The 16,318-nt window shown below is 49.4% G+C and overlaps 5 protein-coding genes across 21 annotated transcripts in view; 3 read left to right on the top strand and 2 right to left on the bottom strand.

Annotated features, from left to right (window-relative positions):
* Window positions 1-2,992, top strand: part of RyR (Ryanodine receptor) — a 28,695-nt gene extending 25,703 nt beyond the window's left edge. For all 14 annotated transcript variants that reach the window (XM_070994958.1, XM_017087617.4, XM_017087620.4 and 11 more), the window contains one exon: window positions 40-2,992. In XM_070994958.1, the coding sequence (XP_070851059.1) occupies window positions 40-2,719 (2,680 nt within the window). In that variant the 3' untranslated portion in view covers window positions 2,720-2,992. The remainder of the gene's footprint in view (window positions 1-39) is intronic.
* Window positions 2,978-6,316, bottom strand: LOC108019718 (F-box/LRR-repeat protein fbxl-1). The gene is made up of 3 exons (XM_017087629.4): window positions 6,158-6,316; window positions 4,767-6,026; window positions 2,978-4,707 (listed from the first exon to the last, which is right to left on the bottom strand). The coding sequence occupies exons 1-3, from the start codon at window positions 6,206-6,208 to the stop codon at window positions 3,949-3,951; spliced, it is 2,070 nt and encodes a 689-aa protein (XP_016943118.3). The 5' UTR covers window positions 6,209-6,316; the 3' UTR covers window positions 2,978-3,948.
* Window positions 6,317-6,599: 283 nt separating this feature from the next.
* On the top strand, window positions 6,600-8,097 carry DCTN2-p50 (dynactin subunit 2). Its single transcript, XM_017087512.4, has 3 exons — window positions 6,600-6,764; window positions 6,842-7,763; window positions 7,827-8,097. Exons 1-3 carry the CDS (start codon window positions 6,729-6,731, stop codon window positions 8,009-8,011), a joined length of 1,143 nt encoding a protein of 380 aa, XP_016943001.1. The 5' UTR covers window positions 6,600-6,728; the 3' UTR covers window positions 8,012-8,097.
* Window positions 8,098-8,922: 825 nt separating this feature from the next.
* Sec31 (secretory 31) lies at window positions 8,923-14,090 on the top strand. Of its 4 annotated transcripts, none has more exons than XM_017087890.4 (12): window positions 8,923-9,069; window positions 9,262-9,477; window positions 9,539-10,502; window positions 10,562-10,805; window positions 10,863-10,975; window positions 11,109-11,165; window positions 11,272-11,374; window positions 11,510-12,939; window positions 12,998-13,105; window positions 13,163-13,495; window positions 13,559-13,630; window positions 13,690-14,090. In XM_017087890.4, the coding sequence occupies exons 2-12, from the start codon at window positions 9,281-9,283 to the stop codon at window positions 13,876-13,878; spliced, it is 3,810 nt and encodes a 1,269-aa protein (XP_016943379.3). In that variant the 5' UTR covers window positions 8,923-9,069; window positions 9,262-9,280; the 3' UTR covers window positions 13,879-14,090. The 4 variants fall into 4 exon arrangements, with proteins under 4 accessions (XP_016943379.3, XP_016943380.3, XP_016943381.3 ...); XM_017087891.4 differs by having other exon boundaries at window positions 11,275-11,374; XM_017087892.4 differs by lacking the exon at window positions 11,109-11,165.
* ana2 (anastral spindle 2) lies at window positions 13,636-15,513 on the bottom strand. Its single transcript, XM_017087894.4, has 2 exons — window positions 14,663-15,513; window positions 13,636-14,608 (listed from the first exon to the last, which is right to left on the bottom strand). Exons 1-2 carry the CDS (start codon window positions 15,417-15,419, stop codon window positions 14,103-14,105), a joined length of 1,263 nt encoding a protein of 420 aa, XP_016943383.2. The 5' UTR covers window positions 15,420-15,513; the 3' UTR covers window positions 13,636-14,102.
* Between the last annotated feature and the right edge of the window lie 805 nt (window positions 15,514-16,318).

Genomic DNA, 16,318 nt, shown 5'->3' on the forward strand with positions numbered 1-16,318 from the left:
TTACCTCTCACAGGGAGATTATAAAGCTGACTTTTACAGGGAAGAAATGGATTTCCTTTTGGCGTGCTGCGAGCGCAACCACGAGGGCAAGATCGACTACCGGGCCTTCGTGGAGCACTTCCACGAACCATCAAAGGAGATCGGTTTCAACCTGGCTGTGCTGCTGACCAACCTCAGCGAACACATGCCAAACGAACCGCGCCTGGCGCGCTTCCTGGAGACCGCCGGCTCGGTGCTCAACTACTTCGAGCCCTTCCTGGGCCGCATCGAGATCCTAGGCAGCTCCAAGCGCATCGAGCGAGTGTACTTCGAGATCAAGGACTCAAACATCGAGCAGTGGGAAAAGCCGCAGATCCGCGAGTCCAAGCGTGCCTTCTTCTATTCCATCGTCACCGAGGGTGGTGACAAGGAGAAACTGGAGGCCTTCGTCAACTTCTGCGAGGATGCCATCTTTGAGATGACCCACGCCTCGGGTCTAATGGCCACCGATGACGGTGGTGGCAATGTGAAACGGGATACAGCCTATAGTTCCTACATGAGCGAGGAGGAGGAGGAGCGAGCTGCTCGAGACCCCATCCGGCGCACCATCACCGCTGTCAAGGAAGGACTCAAGTTTGGAGTCCACATGCTCAGCCCGGCGAACATTAAGCACCAGATCGGCGTGATGCAGACCAAATCCATCCCTGAACTCATTGTCGGCTTTTTCAAGATCATCTTTTATATTTTCTATTACACCGGATACGCGCACTTCTGCGTGGTGCGTTACATATTCGGCATCCTGCTGAACCTGATGCGAGGACCTGCCCCGGAGCAGGAGGAGGAACCGGTGGTGGAGGAGGAGACGTTTGGCAGAGCACTGCCACCACTGCCCCTGGAAGAGCCTCCGGGCACGGTGCAAGCCTTTGGCCTGGATATCAACAAGGAGGAAAACGGCATGTACAAGGTGGTGGTGCACGAGTCTCCGGCCAATTCCTCGATGGAGGAGGGTGGAGAATCGAGCCCCGAGGATGGCGCTGCCGCCAGCGGAGAACTGGTCGAGGGTGAACCCCACCAGGAGCCCATCTCCATTGTGGATCTTCTGGGCGGAGAGGCGGCAAAGAAGGCGGCTCAGGAGCGACAGGAGGCGCAAAAGGCACAGGAGGCGGCCATGGCCTCCATCGAGGCGGAGGCCAAGAAGTCATCGTCCGCGCCCCAGGAGACGCCCGCCGTCCACCAAATTGACTTCTCGCAGTACACCCATCGCGCCGTCAGCTTCCTGGCCAGGAATTTCTACAACCTCAAGTACGTGGCCCTGGTGCTGGCCTTCAGCATCAACTTTATGCTGCTCTTCTACAAAGTCACCTCTTTCACCGAGGAATCGGACAGCTCCGCCGAGGAGGAGCTCATTCTGGGCTCCGGCTCGGGAGGAGGTGCGGACATCACGGGCTCTGGCTTTGGCGGATCAGGGGACGGGGGATCGGGCGATGGCGAAATGGAGGACGAAATACCGGAACTGGTGCACGTGGACGAGGACTTCTTCTACATGGAGCATGTGCTGCGCATTGCGGCATGTCTGCACTCACTCGTCTCCCTTGCCATGCTGATTGCCTACTACCATCTCAAGGTGCCACTGGCCATCTTCAAGCGGGAGAAGGAGATCGCCCGCCGGCTGGAGTTCGAGGGATTGTTCATTGCGGAGCAGCCGGAGGATGACGACTTCAAGTCGCACTGGGACAAGCTGGTGATCTCGGCCAAGAGTTTCCCGGTCAACTACTGGGACAAGTTCGTAAAGAAGAAGGTGCGCCAGAAGTACAGCGAGACCTACGACTTCGACTCCATATCCAATCTGCTGGGCATGGAAAAGAGCACCTTCGCGGCGCAGGAGAGCGAGGAAACGGGCATCTTCAAGTACATCATGAACATCGACTGGCGCTACCAGGTGTGGAAGGCGGGCGTCACCTTCACGGACAACGCCTTCCTCTACTCCCTGTGGTACTTCAGCTTCTCGGTGATGGGCAACTTCAATAACTTCTTCTTTGCCGCCCATCTGCTCGATGTAGCCGTGGGATTCAAGACCCTGCGCACCATCCTGCAGTCCGTAACCCACAACGGCAAGCAACTGGTGCTCACCGTGATGCTGCTGACCATCATCGTGTACATCTATACGGTGATTGCGTTCAACTTCTTCAGGAAGTTCTACATTCAGGAAGAGGACGAGGAGGTGGACAAGAAGTGCCACGATATGCTCACCTGCTTCGTGTTCCACCTGTACAAGGGTGTGAGAGCAGGCGGTGGCATTGGCGACGAGATCGGAGATCCGGACGGAGACGACTACGAGGTCTACCGCATCATTTTCGACATAACTTTCTTCTTCTTCGTGATCATTATCCTGCTGGCCATCATCCAGGGTTTGATCATCGACGCCTTCGGCGAGCTGCGTGACCAGCTGGAGTCGGTGAAGGACAACATGGAGTCCAACTGCTTCATCTGCGGAATGGGCAAGGACTTCTTTGACATAGTTCCACACGGCTTCGACACGCACGTTCAGAAGGAGCACAACCTCGCCAACTACATGTTCTTCCTGATGCATTTGATTAACAAGCCGGACACCGAGTACACCGGCCAGGAGACGTACGTGTGGAACATGTACCAGCAGCGCAGTTGGGACTTCTTCCCCGTGGGAGACTGCTTCCGCAAGCAGTACGAGGATGAGCTATCCGGCGGAGGCGGCGGCGGTTAAGAACCAGTCCGCACACCTTTGCTTTCTGGGCACAATCACACTGGCACTGGACGGTCCAATACTCTCGGGATCCACTTTTGTATCGGTACTTTGACAACATCTGGAATTTTTACCTAGTCAACTTTAGCAATGTATTTTAAGCAATATCCTACACAATCGTTTTTATGTACGTAGGAGGACGACCTGTTTCCAAAATATTGATGACGATTCTAGCACGTATAACAACAAATGTTCTTAACTCATTTTAAAATAAATCTATTCATTTTGAACGAACGTTGTATGTGGCGTCGACATTTTATTAGTTCCCGTTTAGATGGACAAAAAGAAGTAAAACTCTATTGCACTAACATCAATTTGTATTTAGTAAATGTTGAATTATATGCTTAACTTGCAACATGTCACAAGGACCATAGCTGGTTAGTCGAAGTATTTACAAAAAGAGAGCAAAAGGTTGTCAATCAGTTGAGTTTTATCCAAAAATGGAAAAACAGTCAATTGCTTAGTTTCTATTTTATGTAAAGATCGTATGCAACGACACATATTTTTCAAATGTAAATTTGACTAAGTTCCGATTTGTCTAGACATTCATTCAATTATTTAATTGCTTTAATGTATTGTTGTACAAAACATTTTCATTTGTGTTTTTATATACAAAATTAACGATTCAAATTCTTTTATGCTACCAACGATTTTATCGTTTAAAGCTACCAAGGAGTGACAATTATGTGAAACGTGTTAACTTACAATAACAATAATTTATTTCCTCTTTTCTTAGCCTAAACCAAATTAACGAATTTTTTAACAATTATAAAATTAACTCAGATTTAACAGTCAACAATAACAAAAACAATTTAAATTAAGGCAACTGATCACAAAATTTACAATCGTGTGTTCTTTTTATACAAGTCGTACCTTACTAAAAATCACAGTTGAATGTGGACAAACATTACGTATGAAATTTAATATAATTACAATCGAGACTTGTAATTTTGCTAATCTAAATGTGTGCAGTTAGTGTAAATTTGAGTGTATATGCAAATACATCTATCTTTGCTGTATATATGTATGTATATTTGTCTAAAGCTTTCACAACTATATCCCAGCTGCTGGGGGCCGTTCGATAAAAATAAATTTGTGTGCGCTGCTCTGACGGCTGGGGCGACTGACTAGCGGAAGTTGTACAGTTGAAAGTAGTACAACATCAGGACAATGAAAATTGCGGCGAAATATCAGTAATCGAGTCGCTTCTTCAGTCGGAAAAAGTCAGCGTTGTCGATACTTGTCAGGTTGTCCATGTTGAGGTTGCGCAACGTCTTCACGCCGGACAGCCGCTCCTCTAAGTCCGTGTACATGCTGCGGCAGCGGTAAATCGACAGCGTCTGCAAACAGTTGCAATTGTTGATGATGGCGTCCAGCGTGTGCTCCGTCAGCTGACTGCAGCCACTTATGTGCAAAGCTTTCAGGCGTGGCAACTTGGCAGTAACCACCTGGATTGTCTTGTCCGTAATATTGTAGCAGTCGGATAGGTCGAGCTCCTCAATAGATGGACAACTACTGGCCATTGCCTCCATGCCAAGCAGCGAGATTTGCTGACAGTTGGACAGCATCAGCCTCCTTAGCTCAATATGCTTCAGGCCGTACTTCAGGGATACATCGCTGATCTTGTTGCAGCCTCGCAGGTTTAATGACCTCAATCCTCGCAACTGTTGTATGTTGTGACCCTCGAAGTCATCCTCGCGTATCAGGTTCATTTCATAGGCGGCTAGCATGGCCTGCTTCCGCCTGGCGTCCCGCACAATTTCATCTTCGGCCTTGCTCCTGAGCGATATCTTGATGGACTGCAGGGATCCCGCCAGGCTATCGCGTTCCGCCAGTGTGTTGCTATACGGCGGATAGAAGTTGTCCATTGACGACACCTGAGAGCCCGACTGCTTGCGACTGAGCTCCAACTTGGATATGTTTATGCCCGTGAGAGCTGCATCTGTTAGCTAAACAAAAATATTAAGTTTGAGTAAAGATTTCAATTTATCGTAATTTTCCGCCTTACCCCACTGCAATGCTCCAGGGAGAGTTCGCGCAGCCAACGCAGCTGGCCAATAACTGACTGTATAGCATCATCGGTGGCTCCATTAACACAGTGATTCAGGTGCAGGGATCGCAGGCAGCGTAGATTACTAGCAATGGCCTTAATGCACTCCTCGCAGATTTGCAAATAGGATACGTTTAGCTCCTGCATCACTGTGTTCTCCTCGCTGGCCACACCCTCAATAATGCCGCTGCTTGTGAGGCTGTCGCAGTTGGATATGTCCAGGCTTTTCAGACGCTTAAGTTTGGCCAGGTGAACAGCGCCAGCGTTTGTGATGCTCAGGCAGCCGTTTACTTTTAAGTGTTCCAGTTGCGGATTACTTTGGACCAAGGCTGCCAAATTCTCATCGTTCACACACATCGTGGCCGACAAATCTAGAACTGTCAACTGAGGCTGGGTGGCCAGAAAGTTCCGGATTGTGGTACAGTTAAGCTGCCTGCATCCGGCCAAATAGAGGCGCTGCAGCTGGAGATTAAGGTCGCAGAGGGCCAACAAAGCCTGGCCAATCAGCGTGTGGCTAAAGTTCAAAACGCGCAGGGTGCGACGCTGCAGGTTGAGGATGGTCAGGATGAACTTGAAGGTCAGTACCGATTCGCTGGGCAGAACGTGATCCGAGGAGCTGTTGGCCGGGTAAAATCTGCGATGGATAGCGTTGTGAAAGGCAATGTGGCACCCGGACATGTTGATCGTCTCCAGACTGGGCATGAACGATGTGAGACGCATGAGAATAGCGTCGGTAAGGTACTGGTTCTCGCACAAGGTCAGCTCCTTGATTCCGGCCAAATTGCTGGCCAGGTCGTTTAGGTCGGGGCAGGAATTGTTGTACGAGTCCAAAAAGGAGCCGGACATGAAAAGCGGCAGGCAGCGCTTCAGCGACAGCGAGTGGAGATGGGGGAGCACGCCCAGCATTCCATAGAACTGCTTATCATTCAGGTCCACATTGTCTAGAGCCAGGGAGTGGGCGGTCCTGCCCATGAAGCGCATGAGCTCCTTAACCTGGCCAAGCGTCACGTCCTCAAACATGAAGTGCTGGAAACGGCGCTCGCAGCGCATGAGGTCAGCCCCTGGACTGAATAGATCCGACAGCACCACCTTGGAGAAGCATACGCGCGTGCGCACGTTGAACTCTGCCTGATCCAGGGCGGCGTGCCATCTCTGGCAGGTGGATCCTGCCGCCTGCAGATCCGAGTAGCCCAAATAGCTGAAAATCTTCAAAACAATCTGAGGGCGGAAGAGGAAAAAACAAAATCAGCTGACTGACCTAACAGGTATATGGATGTGTAGATATAGATACGCTCGCAATGATGGATTGGTCACGGGACCGCGACGGTCCGTTAACATTTTATACTCACCTCCAGCGGTAGGTCGTCGTACCTGTGCGATCCATAGTCAGAGCAAGACATTATTCTAGTGTTCTCGATGCGAAATTAGCGATTTTAGTCCAACCAACTAGCAGCTCCCACCGCCCACTACCCCAAAACTATAGTGTTGACTAACTAAGTACCTGCGTTAGGTACAGTATGACCGTCCGCGCTCGTTGTCTTGGACAGTATATAAAATACTAGGTGAAATGTGCGTACCTTTACATAGCATTTAAAATCTGTAACGGTGTAAGTAACAACAAAAAATGTCTTATTCATTACCCCGTACTGAGGAAAACATAAGCAAACTGACATATTTATCTTGACCTATGATACTCAAACCGTTGCAATGTAGAACCAACCTGTTTTAATTATAAAATACCCCAACTTAAAATACCACCCTCCACAATAAATCAACTACGGTATTTGTCTGTGGCCACCATAAGGTCCTATTTTTAATGACATCAGATTGCTGGTTGCAAAAAGGTTTTTTGCAAACTAAAAACAATAGCTATTTCGTCGCTCAAGGATCCCAGACACCACCGTCGACGTGCCCACAATAATGGCCGATCCCAAGTTCCAGAACCTGCCGGGAATAGTGAGTCAGAACTCCAAGCCTTAGGAGTGACGTCCGAGCTTTCGTGTTTGCCAACTTGCTTACTTTCCTTCTTTTAGGCTTATGACCAGCCGGATGTGTTCGAAACTCCCGACGACCCGGAGCCCGATACATCCGACTACTACGAGGAGGAGCCGGAGAACGAGGCCATCGAGCGGCTGCACATCTCGCCCAGCATCGCCCACAAGCGCTTTAGCGGAGCAACTCTCGAGGGGAGTGTGGATTTCACTGATCGCATCGGGCGCAGGGTATGTCGTGGGTACGATGCGCGTGGTTCCGGCGACTATGAGCTGGTGGGCCAGGGCGAGAAGGAGACGCCCGTGCAGAAGTGCCAGCGGCTGCAGATTGAGATGAATGAACTGCTGAACGAGGTGGCCGCCCTGCAGGTGGACCGCAAGGTCGCCGACGAGGAGAAGCAGTCGTACGACGCGGTGGCCACTGTCATTAGCACGGCCCGAAAAGTACTGGAGTCGCTGAAGCTGGAACAAGTGCTGGGCAAGGAGCAGGCGCCAGGCAGCAAGCAAGTGAAGGCACTCATCAGTCAGGTGGAGGAGTTCAAGCAGTCAGGCGTTCTCACGGCCATACCAACGCCCGGCACCGATCTGGCGGCCACAGCCCGCGTGGCCAGCTTGGAGCAGCGCCTGTCGCAGCTGGAAAAGGTGGTGGGCGCCCAGCCGGATAAGCTAAGTCGCCTAACTGCCGCAACCAACACCACCAATGTGCTGGAGGCCGTTCGTCATCTCAGCACCAAGGCGGCGCTGCTGCAGCCGGATAAACTGGACACCATAGAGCAGCGCTTGACATCGCTGGCCGGCAAGATGGACGCCATCGCCGAAAAGTCCAGTGGCAGTGCCCAGGACGCGAAGCGGGATCAGAAGATCACGGAACTGTACGACATTGCCAAGCGCACGGAACCCGTGGTGGAAATACTGCCACACGTCATTGAACGTATGCAAGCTCTCGAGGCACTTCATAAATATGGTAAACAATTTGTACTTGCTCCACTTATCTTTTGTTTAACTTGTAACCCTCCATCCTCTTTAGCGAACAATTTCGCCAAAATCATCGCTGAGATCGAACAAAAGCAGGGAACCATCACCACCAGCCTGGTGAACAATAAGGAACTACTGCATTCCGTGCAGGAGACGTTCGCCCAGAATCTAGAGACCATCAACAGCAAGGTAGCCAAGGTGGAGCAGCGGGTCGCAGCTATTTCATCCGCTAAATAAATAAAAATAATAATAATAATTGCACTGCAAGCGTATTACACATAGCTAATATTTATGAAAACTATAATAAAGCGATCTACATTCGATACTTTTTTAAAATGTGACAACGGATTGAACAGAAAATTTCGATAGTGGTCGAATTTAAAATGTAAGTATTTTCAAAAAAGAGTATAAGGATACAAATTTCCCAAAAGACGTTATTGCTTTGTGAAGTAGAAGAGATTATGATCAAAAACAACGAAGCTAGACTTTCGTTCATAATTTTACCCGACCCTTCCTATGTGTTCTGTGTAAATTTGTGTTATTCATAACTTTTAAAATAATATTGCGATTGGTATTGTCACGTACATATATACATACATACATACATAGGAATTTGTTAACCCACTTGGTGGACTGCTGTCAACAGCACACACTGGGTCAGAAAGGCAATTTTTGGACAAAAATCTATAATTTCTTCCCCAGTATAGTTATATACATAAATGCATTGTTTGCGAAACTTTCTTAAAAAATTTAACTCAGATACCCGTTACCCAGTTAAGAGATATAGCTTTTCAAACAGAGAAACTTATTGAAAATTGGCGTTTTATTTGCAGAATTAAAAAAATTCTAGCAAAAAAAATTATTTTTTTGGCCAAATCCTGATACACATGTTTTTTTAATTACCGAACAATATACCTAATTAAAGTTTGTAAAAGCACGGCCCATACGTGGAATTTTTCACGCTGTTTTTCGACTAATTTTTTTATACTAAATTCGTTGGACAGTTTTAATAACTTTCTTCAAGAAAGTTCCTGTAACACTTCTATCCAATTCCACATAAAAATTGAACAATTGAACAGTTTAGGGAAACACTCAGAATTCAAATTTGTTTCCGTTATATTGATGGTATATTGGGACTAGCCGTTTTTAGTATTTTTCCGTGCCGAGTGGTTTATTGCGTGGCCCAGAACGCGGTCACACCACTGTTCTTAAAAATATTAAAGTTTCCAGTTAAATTTAAGCACCTAAAGTCTCGTTGCAGCGCAAACGAGTATAAATTCCACTCACAATTGTGTGTAAGTTGCGTAAATGGCATAATTAAACGAAATTATAGGCCGACGGGGTGAACTGGGGCCCATTCGCAATGGGGAAGCCAATGAGAAAAAGTGATGACGGGGCTTACTCCAATTGGACGTGACACAATTTCGTTCTGATGTTGCAGCAGTGATAATACTTACATACGTTAATTGTTTTAATTACATCTGCAGCACGAAGGGACTGTGCAAGATGAAAATCAAGGAACTGCAGAAGACGGTGAACATCGCCTGGTCGCCGGCGCAGCAGCAGCAGATTCTCCTGGCTGCCGGCACCGCCGCCCAGCAGTTCGACTCCAATGCAAATTCCACCTTGGAGTTGTATTCCCCGAACTTCAGCGACGCCACCTACGATCTGGAGCTAAAGGCTAGCGTGGCCAGCCAGTACAAGTGGGTTTGCAGGGGAACCGCTCTCAAGAGTTCCTTACTAAAACGGCTTTTCCTCCGGCAGGTTCCAAAAACTCATCTGGAGCCCTGTGGGATCACATCCCAGTGGCCTGATTGTGGGCGGCTGCGAGGCGGGGCAGATCAACATATACTCAGCTGACAAGCTGCTCGCCGGCAAAGAGGAGCCGCTCCTCAAGCGTCAGGATAAGCACACGGGCGCCGTCAGTGGACTGGACTTCAATCCGTTTCAGAACAACCTGCTGGCCTCGTGCGCCTCCGAGTCGGAAATCCTAATATGGGACCTCAACAACCCGGAAACGAGCATGAGCCCCGGCGCCAAGACACAACCGCTGGAGGACGTGAAGAACGTGGCCTGGAACCGGCAGGTGCAGCACATCCTGGCCTCCGTGTTCAGCACGCGCTGCGTGATCTGGGATCTGCGCAAGAGCCAACAGATCATCAAGCTCTCCGACTCACAGTCTCGTGTTCGGTGGCACGCCATCGAGTGGCATCCGGAGGCGGCCACGCAAGTCTGGCTGGCCTCCGAGGACGACCAGGCGCCGGTTGTGCAGCTGTGGGATCTTCGATATGCCACGGCTCCAGCGAAAACGTACCAGATTCACGAGCGTGGAGTACTGGGAATGTCGTGGTGCCTGCAAGACAACGATCTGATGGTTTCGTGTGGCAAGGACAACCGAATCTATTGCTGGAACCCCAACACAAAGATTCCAGAGGGAGAAATTCTCTCTGAGGTAGCGACCACGGCCTCCTGGTATTCTGACGTGCAGTTCTGCCCACGGAATCCTGCTCTGATTGCCAGCGCCAGTTTGGAGGGAGCTGTTTCCATTTACTCCCTGCATGGAGGCACTCACCACCTTGTGCAGACCGCCAACAAGATTGCCGACTCGTTTCCGGGAATGGATCAGTTCGCCCAGGAACCAATTCCGCAGCAGGCAACACAAGTGGTCTACCATGACCTGACCCATGCACCCAAGTGGATGAAGCGACCCTGTGGCGTTGCCTTTGGGGTGAGTTCATATTATATTTTCTTTTAAACTTACTAATGAACCATCTTTGCACTCTTTAGTTTGGTGGCAAGCTGGTCAGCTTTGATGGCACCTCGAAGACGGTTAAGGTTCAACAGCTGACCACCGAATCTGCTTTGGTGGAGCGAGCCAATGCTTTGGAGCGCTCTCTTGTCGATGCCAACTACTCGGAATACTGCCGGCAGAGGGCCGACGAGACCGCTGATCAGCACGGACGCTACGTCTGGTACTTCATCAAGGCGAACTTTGAGCTTAACCCTAAGGAGGAAATGCTCAATCTTTTAGGTACTTTATCTCAAAGCCAGATCACTAAAAACACTAAAGTTTCCTCCTTTTTTAAAGGCTACAACAAAGACGACACCGACAGCAAGTTCAGCAAGTTTATCAAGGAAACTGAGGGAAACTCGCAATCGGATGTGGATACGCTCACAACCCGCATCTCGACTCTTACCCATGTAAGTGCTACTTCGAGCATGTCTTATCAGTTCCTAAAAGCAGCATTGCGTACACTATCAATCCCCACGTATGTTCATCTTGCCCTGTATATTTCTATCCGATAACATACTTTATGCTATGCCATTGCTGCAGAGCGACTCTTCGGAGGTTGAGTGCGATCAGAGTACAAATTATAGCACCGATAATTCGGTAAGAGCTAAGATTAAAAACTCGCGATCGAAGCAAACATTAAAGCAGCTTTGTAAAGTTATTTAAAGGATGTAGTCTAACGTATGTATTTATTTTTTACACTCAGCAGACGCAAGACAACAAGTTTGATGGAAATTCAATCGAACCACAAAATCACAACGACTTTGTCACACCTCCGAGGCCGCAGTTCAAGGTTCCCAGCGGAGATCGTGAGTAAAACTAGTTGCTTTACATTTTCACTTACGTTGATTACTTTTTATCTATACCAGATATAAAGGTTTTCCTGTCTGATAACAACAATGTTATCTTTTGCATTTAATTAATCGGTTTTCTGTACTTTGCAGACTCGGATAGCTTGATTGCAGAGGCCATACTAACAGGCAATGTGGAAGCTGCCGTGGAACTCTGCCTGGAGGCGCAACGCATTCCGGAAGCTTTGATCATCGCCTCGACGGCTGGCATTGAGACGCTGACCCGCACTCAATCGCGCTACCTGCTGCAGCAGAAGAACGAGCTGTCGCACGTCATCTCCGCCTTGGTATCCCGTGACTGGCTGGACTTTGTCAACCGATGCACTGTGGACTCGTGGAGGGAGGCCCTGGTGGCCGCCTTGAAACACAGCGAGCGCAAGGTAGTGGACATCTGCGAGCGCCTTGGTGACCGCCTTTTGAGTGAGTGCGCCTCTAGCGTCGAGTTTACGCGCAATGCCATGCTCTGCTACATTTGCGCCGGCAGCATCGACAAGCTGGTGACCGCCTGGTACCAGTTGAAACGTCTGGAGCAACAGAACCCCGGTTACAAGCCCAACACCACGGAGCTACAAGACCTGGCCGAGGTGGTGATGCTAATGTGCAAGTCCCTGGAGCAGCAGGGAATATCCGTGGATCTAGCAGGCCGCTTTGCTGGCTTTTTGACTGAGTACGGCGGTCTTCTGGCCTCCCAGGGGGCTCTGACTGCAGCCTTGCAGTACATAACCACCTTAGGTGGTGGAGCTGCCAATGAGAACGATATTCTGCAGAACCTGCGAGATCGCATCAACAACGCTGTCAATCTGGACTATTCCCAGCCACAGGCACCGGTTGCTGCTGCTCCAGTTGGCTACCAGCAACAGCGAGGTCGGGGATCGTTCTCACAGCCGCAGCCTGCGGTTCCGTTGCCCTACGGCCAGCCGTCTAATCAGTTTGGGCAGCCAGGCTGGAATGCGCATGCGCCTGTGCCTCCATTACAGACCGCCTATCCAGGAGCTCAGCAGGCTCAACCGCCGCCGCAGATCTTTAATCCGCAGCCAATTAAGCCTGAGCCTTTGTCCCAACCACCGCGCCCACTCAGCAACGCCAGTTCCACAGGTGGTCCTCCCCCGGCAGGAGGAGCAGCTTCCTCTAGCGGATCGGGACTTTCTGGGCGCTCAAAATACGTACTGGATCCATCTGTGGCAGCTCCTACCAGTTCCTATGGCATGCCCTACAACCCAGTACCTGCCCCCGTTCCATCGGCCGTTCCCTTCAGCGGCGGTGGAGTACCTGGGCCTGCACCCCAACCCGCGAGTGTGCCAACCTATAATAGCAACGCATTCAACACGAATCCAATTGCGTCTGCCCAATCCTATAATCCATCGCCATTTATGGGGACCCAACAGAATCAATTCCTGCCCGGTGTTAATCCAATTGAAACCTTGCCACCACAAGCTGCGCCACCGGTCATCCAGAATGTGCAACGCAATCCCACGCCTCCCCCGGGCTGGAACGATCCTCCTGCACTGAAATCATCGCGTGTGGTAAGTGATTGCTTCGAGAATCTTAAAAAGTGGTATCTTAACTGTGTCTATTGTTCAGCCCAAGCCAAAGCCAGTGGTTGAACCAAGTGCTGCCATCTTCCATCCCCTATTTCCAGTCGATCCCAATCAAAATCAAAACGGCTATGTGGACCCCGCTCAATATCAGGTGAAATACAATCTATGTTTCTTTCAAATGTCTTTACTGAACGGGTATTTCTTTCAGAATGCGCCACCGACTGGAAGTGTGCCTAATTCATACTACAATCCGGCTGCCTTTAACAACAATCCCCAGCAGCAGCAGCAATCGTATCTCCAGCCTCAGCAGCAGCAACTCAACTTGCAGCCTTCGGGCATTCCGAACCAAGGAGGTCCGCAGCAGCAGAACTGGCAGGGACAGCAGCAGACCCTTGGCTACACCGAGCAGCCAGCTCCCATCCAGCAGCAGCGCCAACCGGAACCTCCCAAGGAGAAGCCGCCACTTCCCGAGGAGTATATCTACTTGCAGACGGTGCTGGAGGAGCTGAAGAACCGATGCCTAGGCGCAACGAATGATCCGGTAAGTAAAGGAACAAATGCTTTTTTAAGATCTTTACTCACTAAAATTTGTATCGGTTATTAGCGCACAAAACGCAAGTTTGTTGATGTTGTAAAGAGACTGGAAAATCTCTACGACTGCCTACGCGATGGCAAGGTAAGTACGATTGTTAGATCTAATTTTATTATCGCTAATGGTACATTCTTTTTCTCCAGCTTACTCCCACAACGGTGCAATATCTGAATCAAATAATACAGTACATTCAAATATCAGACTACGCCAATGCTCTGGAAATCCACACCCGGATTGCCTTCGGAACGGACTTTGCGCAGTGTGCGGGCTTTATGCAGGGACTGAAGGTCCTTCTGCAATCCGCGTCCGAGCTGCATTTGGTTCTGCGCTAGAGCGTCGATTACCGCTACGAGACAAGCTCACTAACGTATATACTTTTGTGTCTTCAAATATGGATGTCTATTGTGTTTTGTAAACGAAGTGTGGTTTCCTTTGTTAGTGTAGGCTGGGATTTTTGCAGATGAGTGTCAGCGTTATTCCGTGTATTGAAATATATTTCCACTTAAATCGCAAATAGACATATGCATAAATAACAAAACGAAAATGGCCTTTGCTTTCACAGCAGCTTCGGCTGGTTCCTGATGTTCTCCAGGTCCAGCTGCATGCGCGGCGAAGAGGCAGACGCCACCATCGGAGATTGGGGGCGCACGTGTTCCATTTGCTCCTCTGGCAGCAGGCGATATTTCTTGAGGTACTTGTACGAAGCATTTGAAATGTCGTTGGGACTCTGTGAGTGAGCGAGATTGTCGATCTGGCGCAGCGGTTCGGGATTAGGTGACTTCGGCGATGCGCCCAGGCGCATATCCTTCATCAGTTCGTCGACGGGTTGGCGCAAGTACTTCAAGGCCAGCTCGTTCATCACCAAGCTTTTCTCGGTGTTTGGCTTGGCCAGTTGGGGAATCCGTTTGCCCTGCGGCGTATTGATCCGGTAGGCCGTAGATTGAGCCATTGGCGAATTGGGTCGAGGAGATTGGAATTGGGGGATCACGCGAGCTTGGTGCGAAGGCAGTGGTTCCTCCTCCTCGGCTATGTAATCCTGTATGATCGGAGATATTCGTCTGCCTGATAAGGATGATGAGTTTATTGGGGTTTAAGGTAAATTTAAGATTTACCCACCATTGTTGGCAGTCAAGATATCACACTGGCTGGCAGTTGTCCTGCTGGCTACGGAAATGGCTTCGGGTTTCGCCCGCTGCTGTTGCTCCAGGAGCAGCTCGCAGAGATTCCTCAGCTGCTGTTGTTCCTGCCGCATGGACTCCAAAAGGGACACCAGTGCCGCCAGATCACTCTTTTTGGCCAGGTTGCTGACATCTATGTCGGAATAAACCACCGGGGGCAGCGAGTTCCGCGGGGGCGATGGATTAAAGGACTCGGTCTGTGTGCCAGCACAAATCGTCAGGACATCAGAGTTGGCTGAGCCTGACAAGCGGCGGGATTGATAGACCTGCTGCTTGGGCTCGGCACTATACGCCGCCGAATTACTGGACATGTGATTGGCACTCAGTGGTGCATCGTTTGTGTAGTTGCGATCTCTGGGCATTATGATGTACTCCTTTGGGGAGCACGGGCTATTGTTATTGCTTGGCGCAGTTCTGGGTCCCAGTTCTGTGGCCAGGATGGGCGAGAAGTTGACCCGGGGCAGCATCTGCTTCTTCCAGGACGCGAAAGTGGGTGGAGCTCGAGGAGATGGCTCCAGTTGCGGCTGCTGCTGCTGCTGCATCTGAGTCTGTTGATCCTGTGGCGGCTGGCCAAACAATATGGACACCTCCGGCACAGTGGGCCGAACGATTTCGTTGTTGTGGCCCATGGGCATCGCTGCACATGGTCTCGGCGCTGACCTGGGCAGCATATCCTCCGTTTCGGGCACAAACATTTGAAAAAGGTACTTGTCTAGTTGCTGACTAAATTAAATTCGGGCGGGATAATCTGTCCAATTGGAGCTGGGCGTACTAGAGGTGGGACTAGAGCTGACGTAAAACGCAGAAACATCGATAGCATGGCCAGTACACGCTGTGAGAACTGGCCGTAGTCACCCTGTGTGGTTAACAGTCGCTTAACAGTTGCTTAACAGCAGCCATTTTTTTACATGCGCATTTCGGGGATTTACACACCTTGAAAATTTTACGTGCGCTTTTTGGGGATTTACGTTGAAATGTAAAATGAAATGCAAAAAGTAGAAAACGCCCTCGGTGGCCAGATTTGTCCCTACTACTTCTTCTACTACTCTTATACTACTCAACTTTCGTCATTCAATATTTCAATTCAAAAAGGTATCCCACATAAACATAGTGCCCCTACTCGATGTTTTCGATAGTGATAATCCAAACCATCGATATTTTCGATAGTATCAATCGAATTATTATTTAATTTTTTATTTTGTATTTTAAGCCTATTTGCTTTCAATTTTTTTAATTGCGAGGTATGAATACAGCTGCGACAAAAACCATACAATGTATAGGTTAAAAATTTAAAAGATTTTGATTATAATAATCCATTTTTCACTTTTCATAAATTTTTCGTTTTTTCTGGAACCACGCTTCTGCAACTAGTGATGTTAAATAAACGCGATACATCGATGGTGGAAAAAAATCGAGGTATCGCGCAGCCCAGCCACTATCGATACTATCGATATTACTATCGATGTTTTTACAGCTCTATCTCTCGGGGAATCGGTCGGATTAACTGCAAAATATGCCTGTTTTGGAGCACATTAAAGCCATGGCCGAGACACCGACTCCAGTTGGGAACACCACGGCGGCAGCGGACGCAGAT

Source organism: Drosophila suzukii, chromosome 2R, assembly GCF_043229965.1.
Source record: "Drosophila suzukii chromosome 2R, CBGP_Dsuzu_IsoJpt1.0, whole genome shotgun sequence".
Lineage (NCBI taxonomy): Eukaryota > Metazoa > Arthropoda > Insecta > Diptera > Drosophilidae > Drosophila > Drosophila suzukii.

What these genes read in the sequence shown, in the direction of transcription:
- LOC108019718 (XM_017087629.4), bottom strand. Translation starts at nt 6,208, where the DNA reads ATGTCTTGCTCTGACTATGGATCGCACAGGTACGACGACCTACCGCTG. An exon ending in ACGACGACCTACCGCTGGAG is followed by an intron (nt 6,027 to 6,157) that starts GTGAGTATAAAA and finishes TTCCGCCCTCAG; the next exon opens with ATTGTTTTGAAGATTTTCAG. An exon ending in CCCTGGAGCATTGCAGTGGG is followed by an intron (nt 4,708 to 4,766) that starts GTAAGGCGGAAA and finishes ATTTTTGTTTAG; the next exon opens with CTAACAGATGCAGCTCTCAC.
- DCTN2-p50 (XM_017087512.4), top strand. Translation starts at nt 6,729, where the DNA reads ATGGCCGATCCCAAGTTCCAGAACCTGCCGGGAATA. An exon ending in TCCAGAACCTGCCGGGAATA is followed by an intron (nt 6,765 to 6,841) that starts GTGAGTCAGAAC and finishes TCCTTCTTTTAG; the next exon opens with GCTTATGACCAGCCGGATGT. An exon ending in CGAGGCACTTCATAAATATG is followed by an intron (nt 7,764 to 7,826) that starts GTAAACAATTTG and finishes CATCCTCTTTAG; the next exon opens with CGAACAATTTCGCCAAAATC.
- Sec31 (XM_017087890.4), top strand. Translation starts at nt 9,281, where the DNA reads ATGAAAATCAAGGAACTGCAGAAGACGGTGAACATCGCCTGGTCGCCG. An exon ending in AGCGTGGCCAGCCAGTACAA is followed by an intron (nt 9,478 to 9,538) that starts GTGGGTTTGCAG and finishes TTCCTCCGGCAG; the next exon opens with GTTCCAAAAACTCATCTGGA. An exon ending in TAGGCGCAACGAATGATCCG is followed by an intron (nt 13,496 to 13,558) that starts GTAAGTAAAGGA and finishes ATCGGTTATTAG; the next exon opens with CGCACAAAACGCAAGTTTGT.
- ana2 (XM_017087894.4), bottom strand. Translation starts at nt 15,419, where the DNA reads ATGTTTGTGCCCGAAACGGAGGATATGCTGCCCAGGTCAGCGCCGAGA. An exon ending in TATCTTGACTGCCAACAATG is followed by an intron (nt 14,609 to 14,662) that starts GTGGGTAAATCT and finishes CATCCTTATCAG; the next exon opens with GCAGACGAATATCTCCGATC.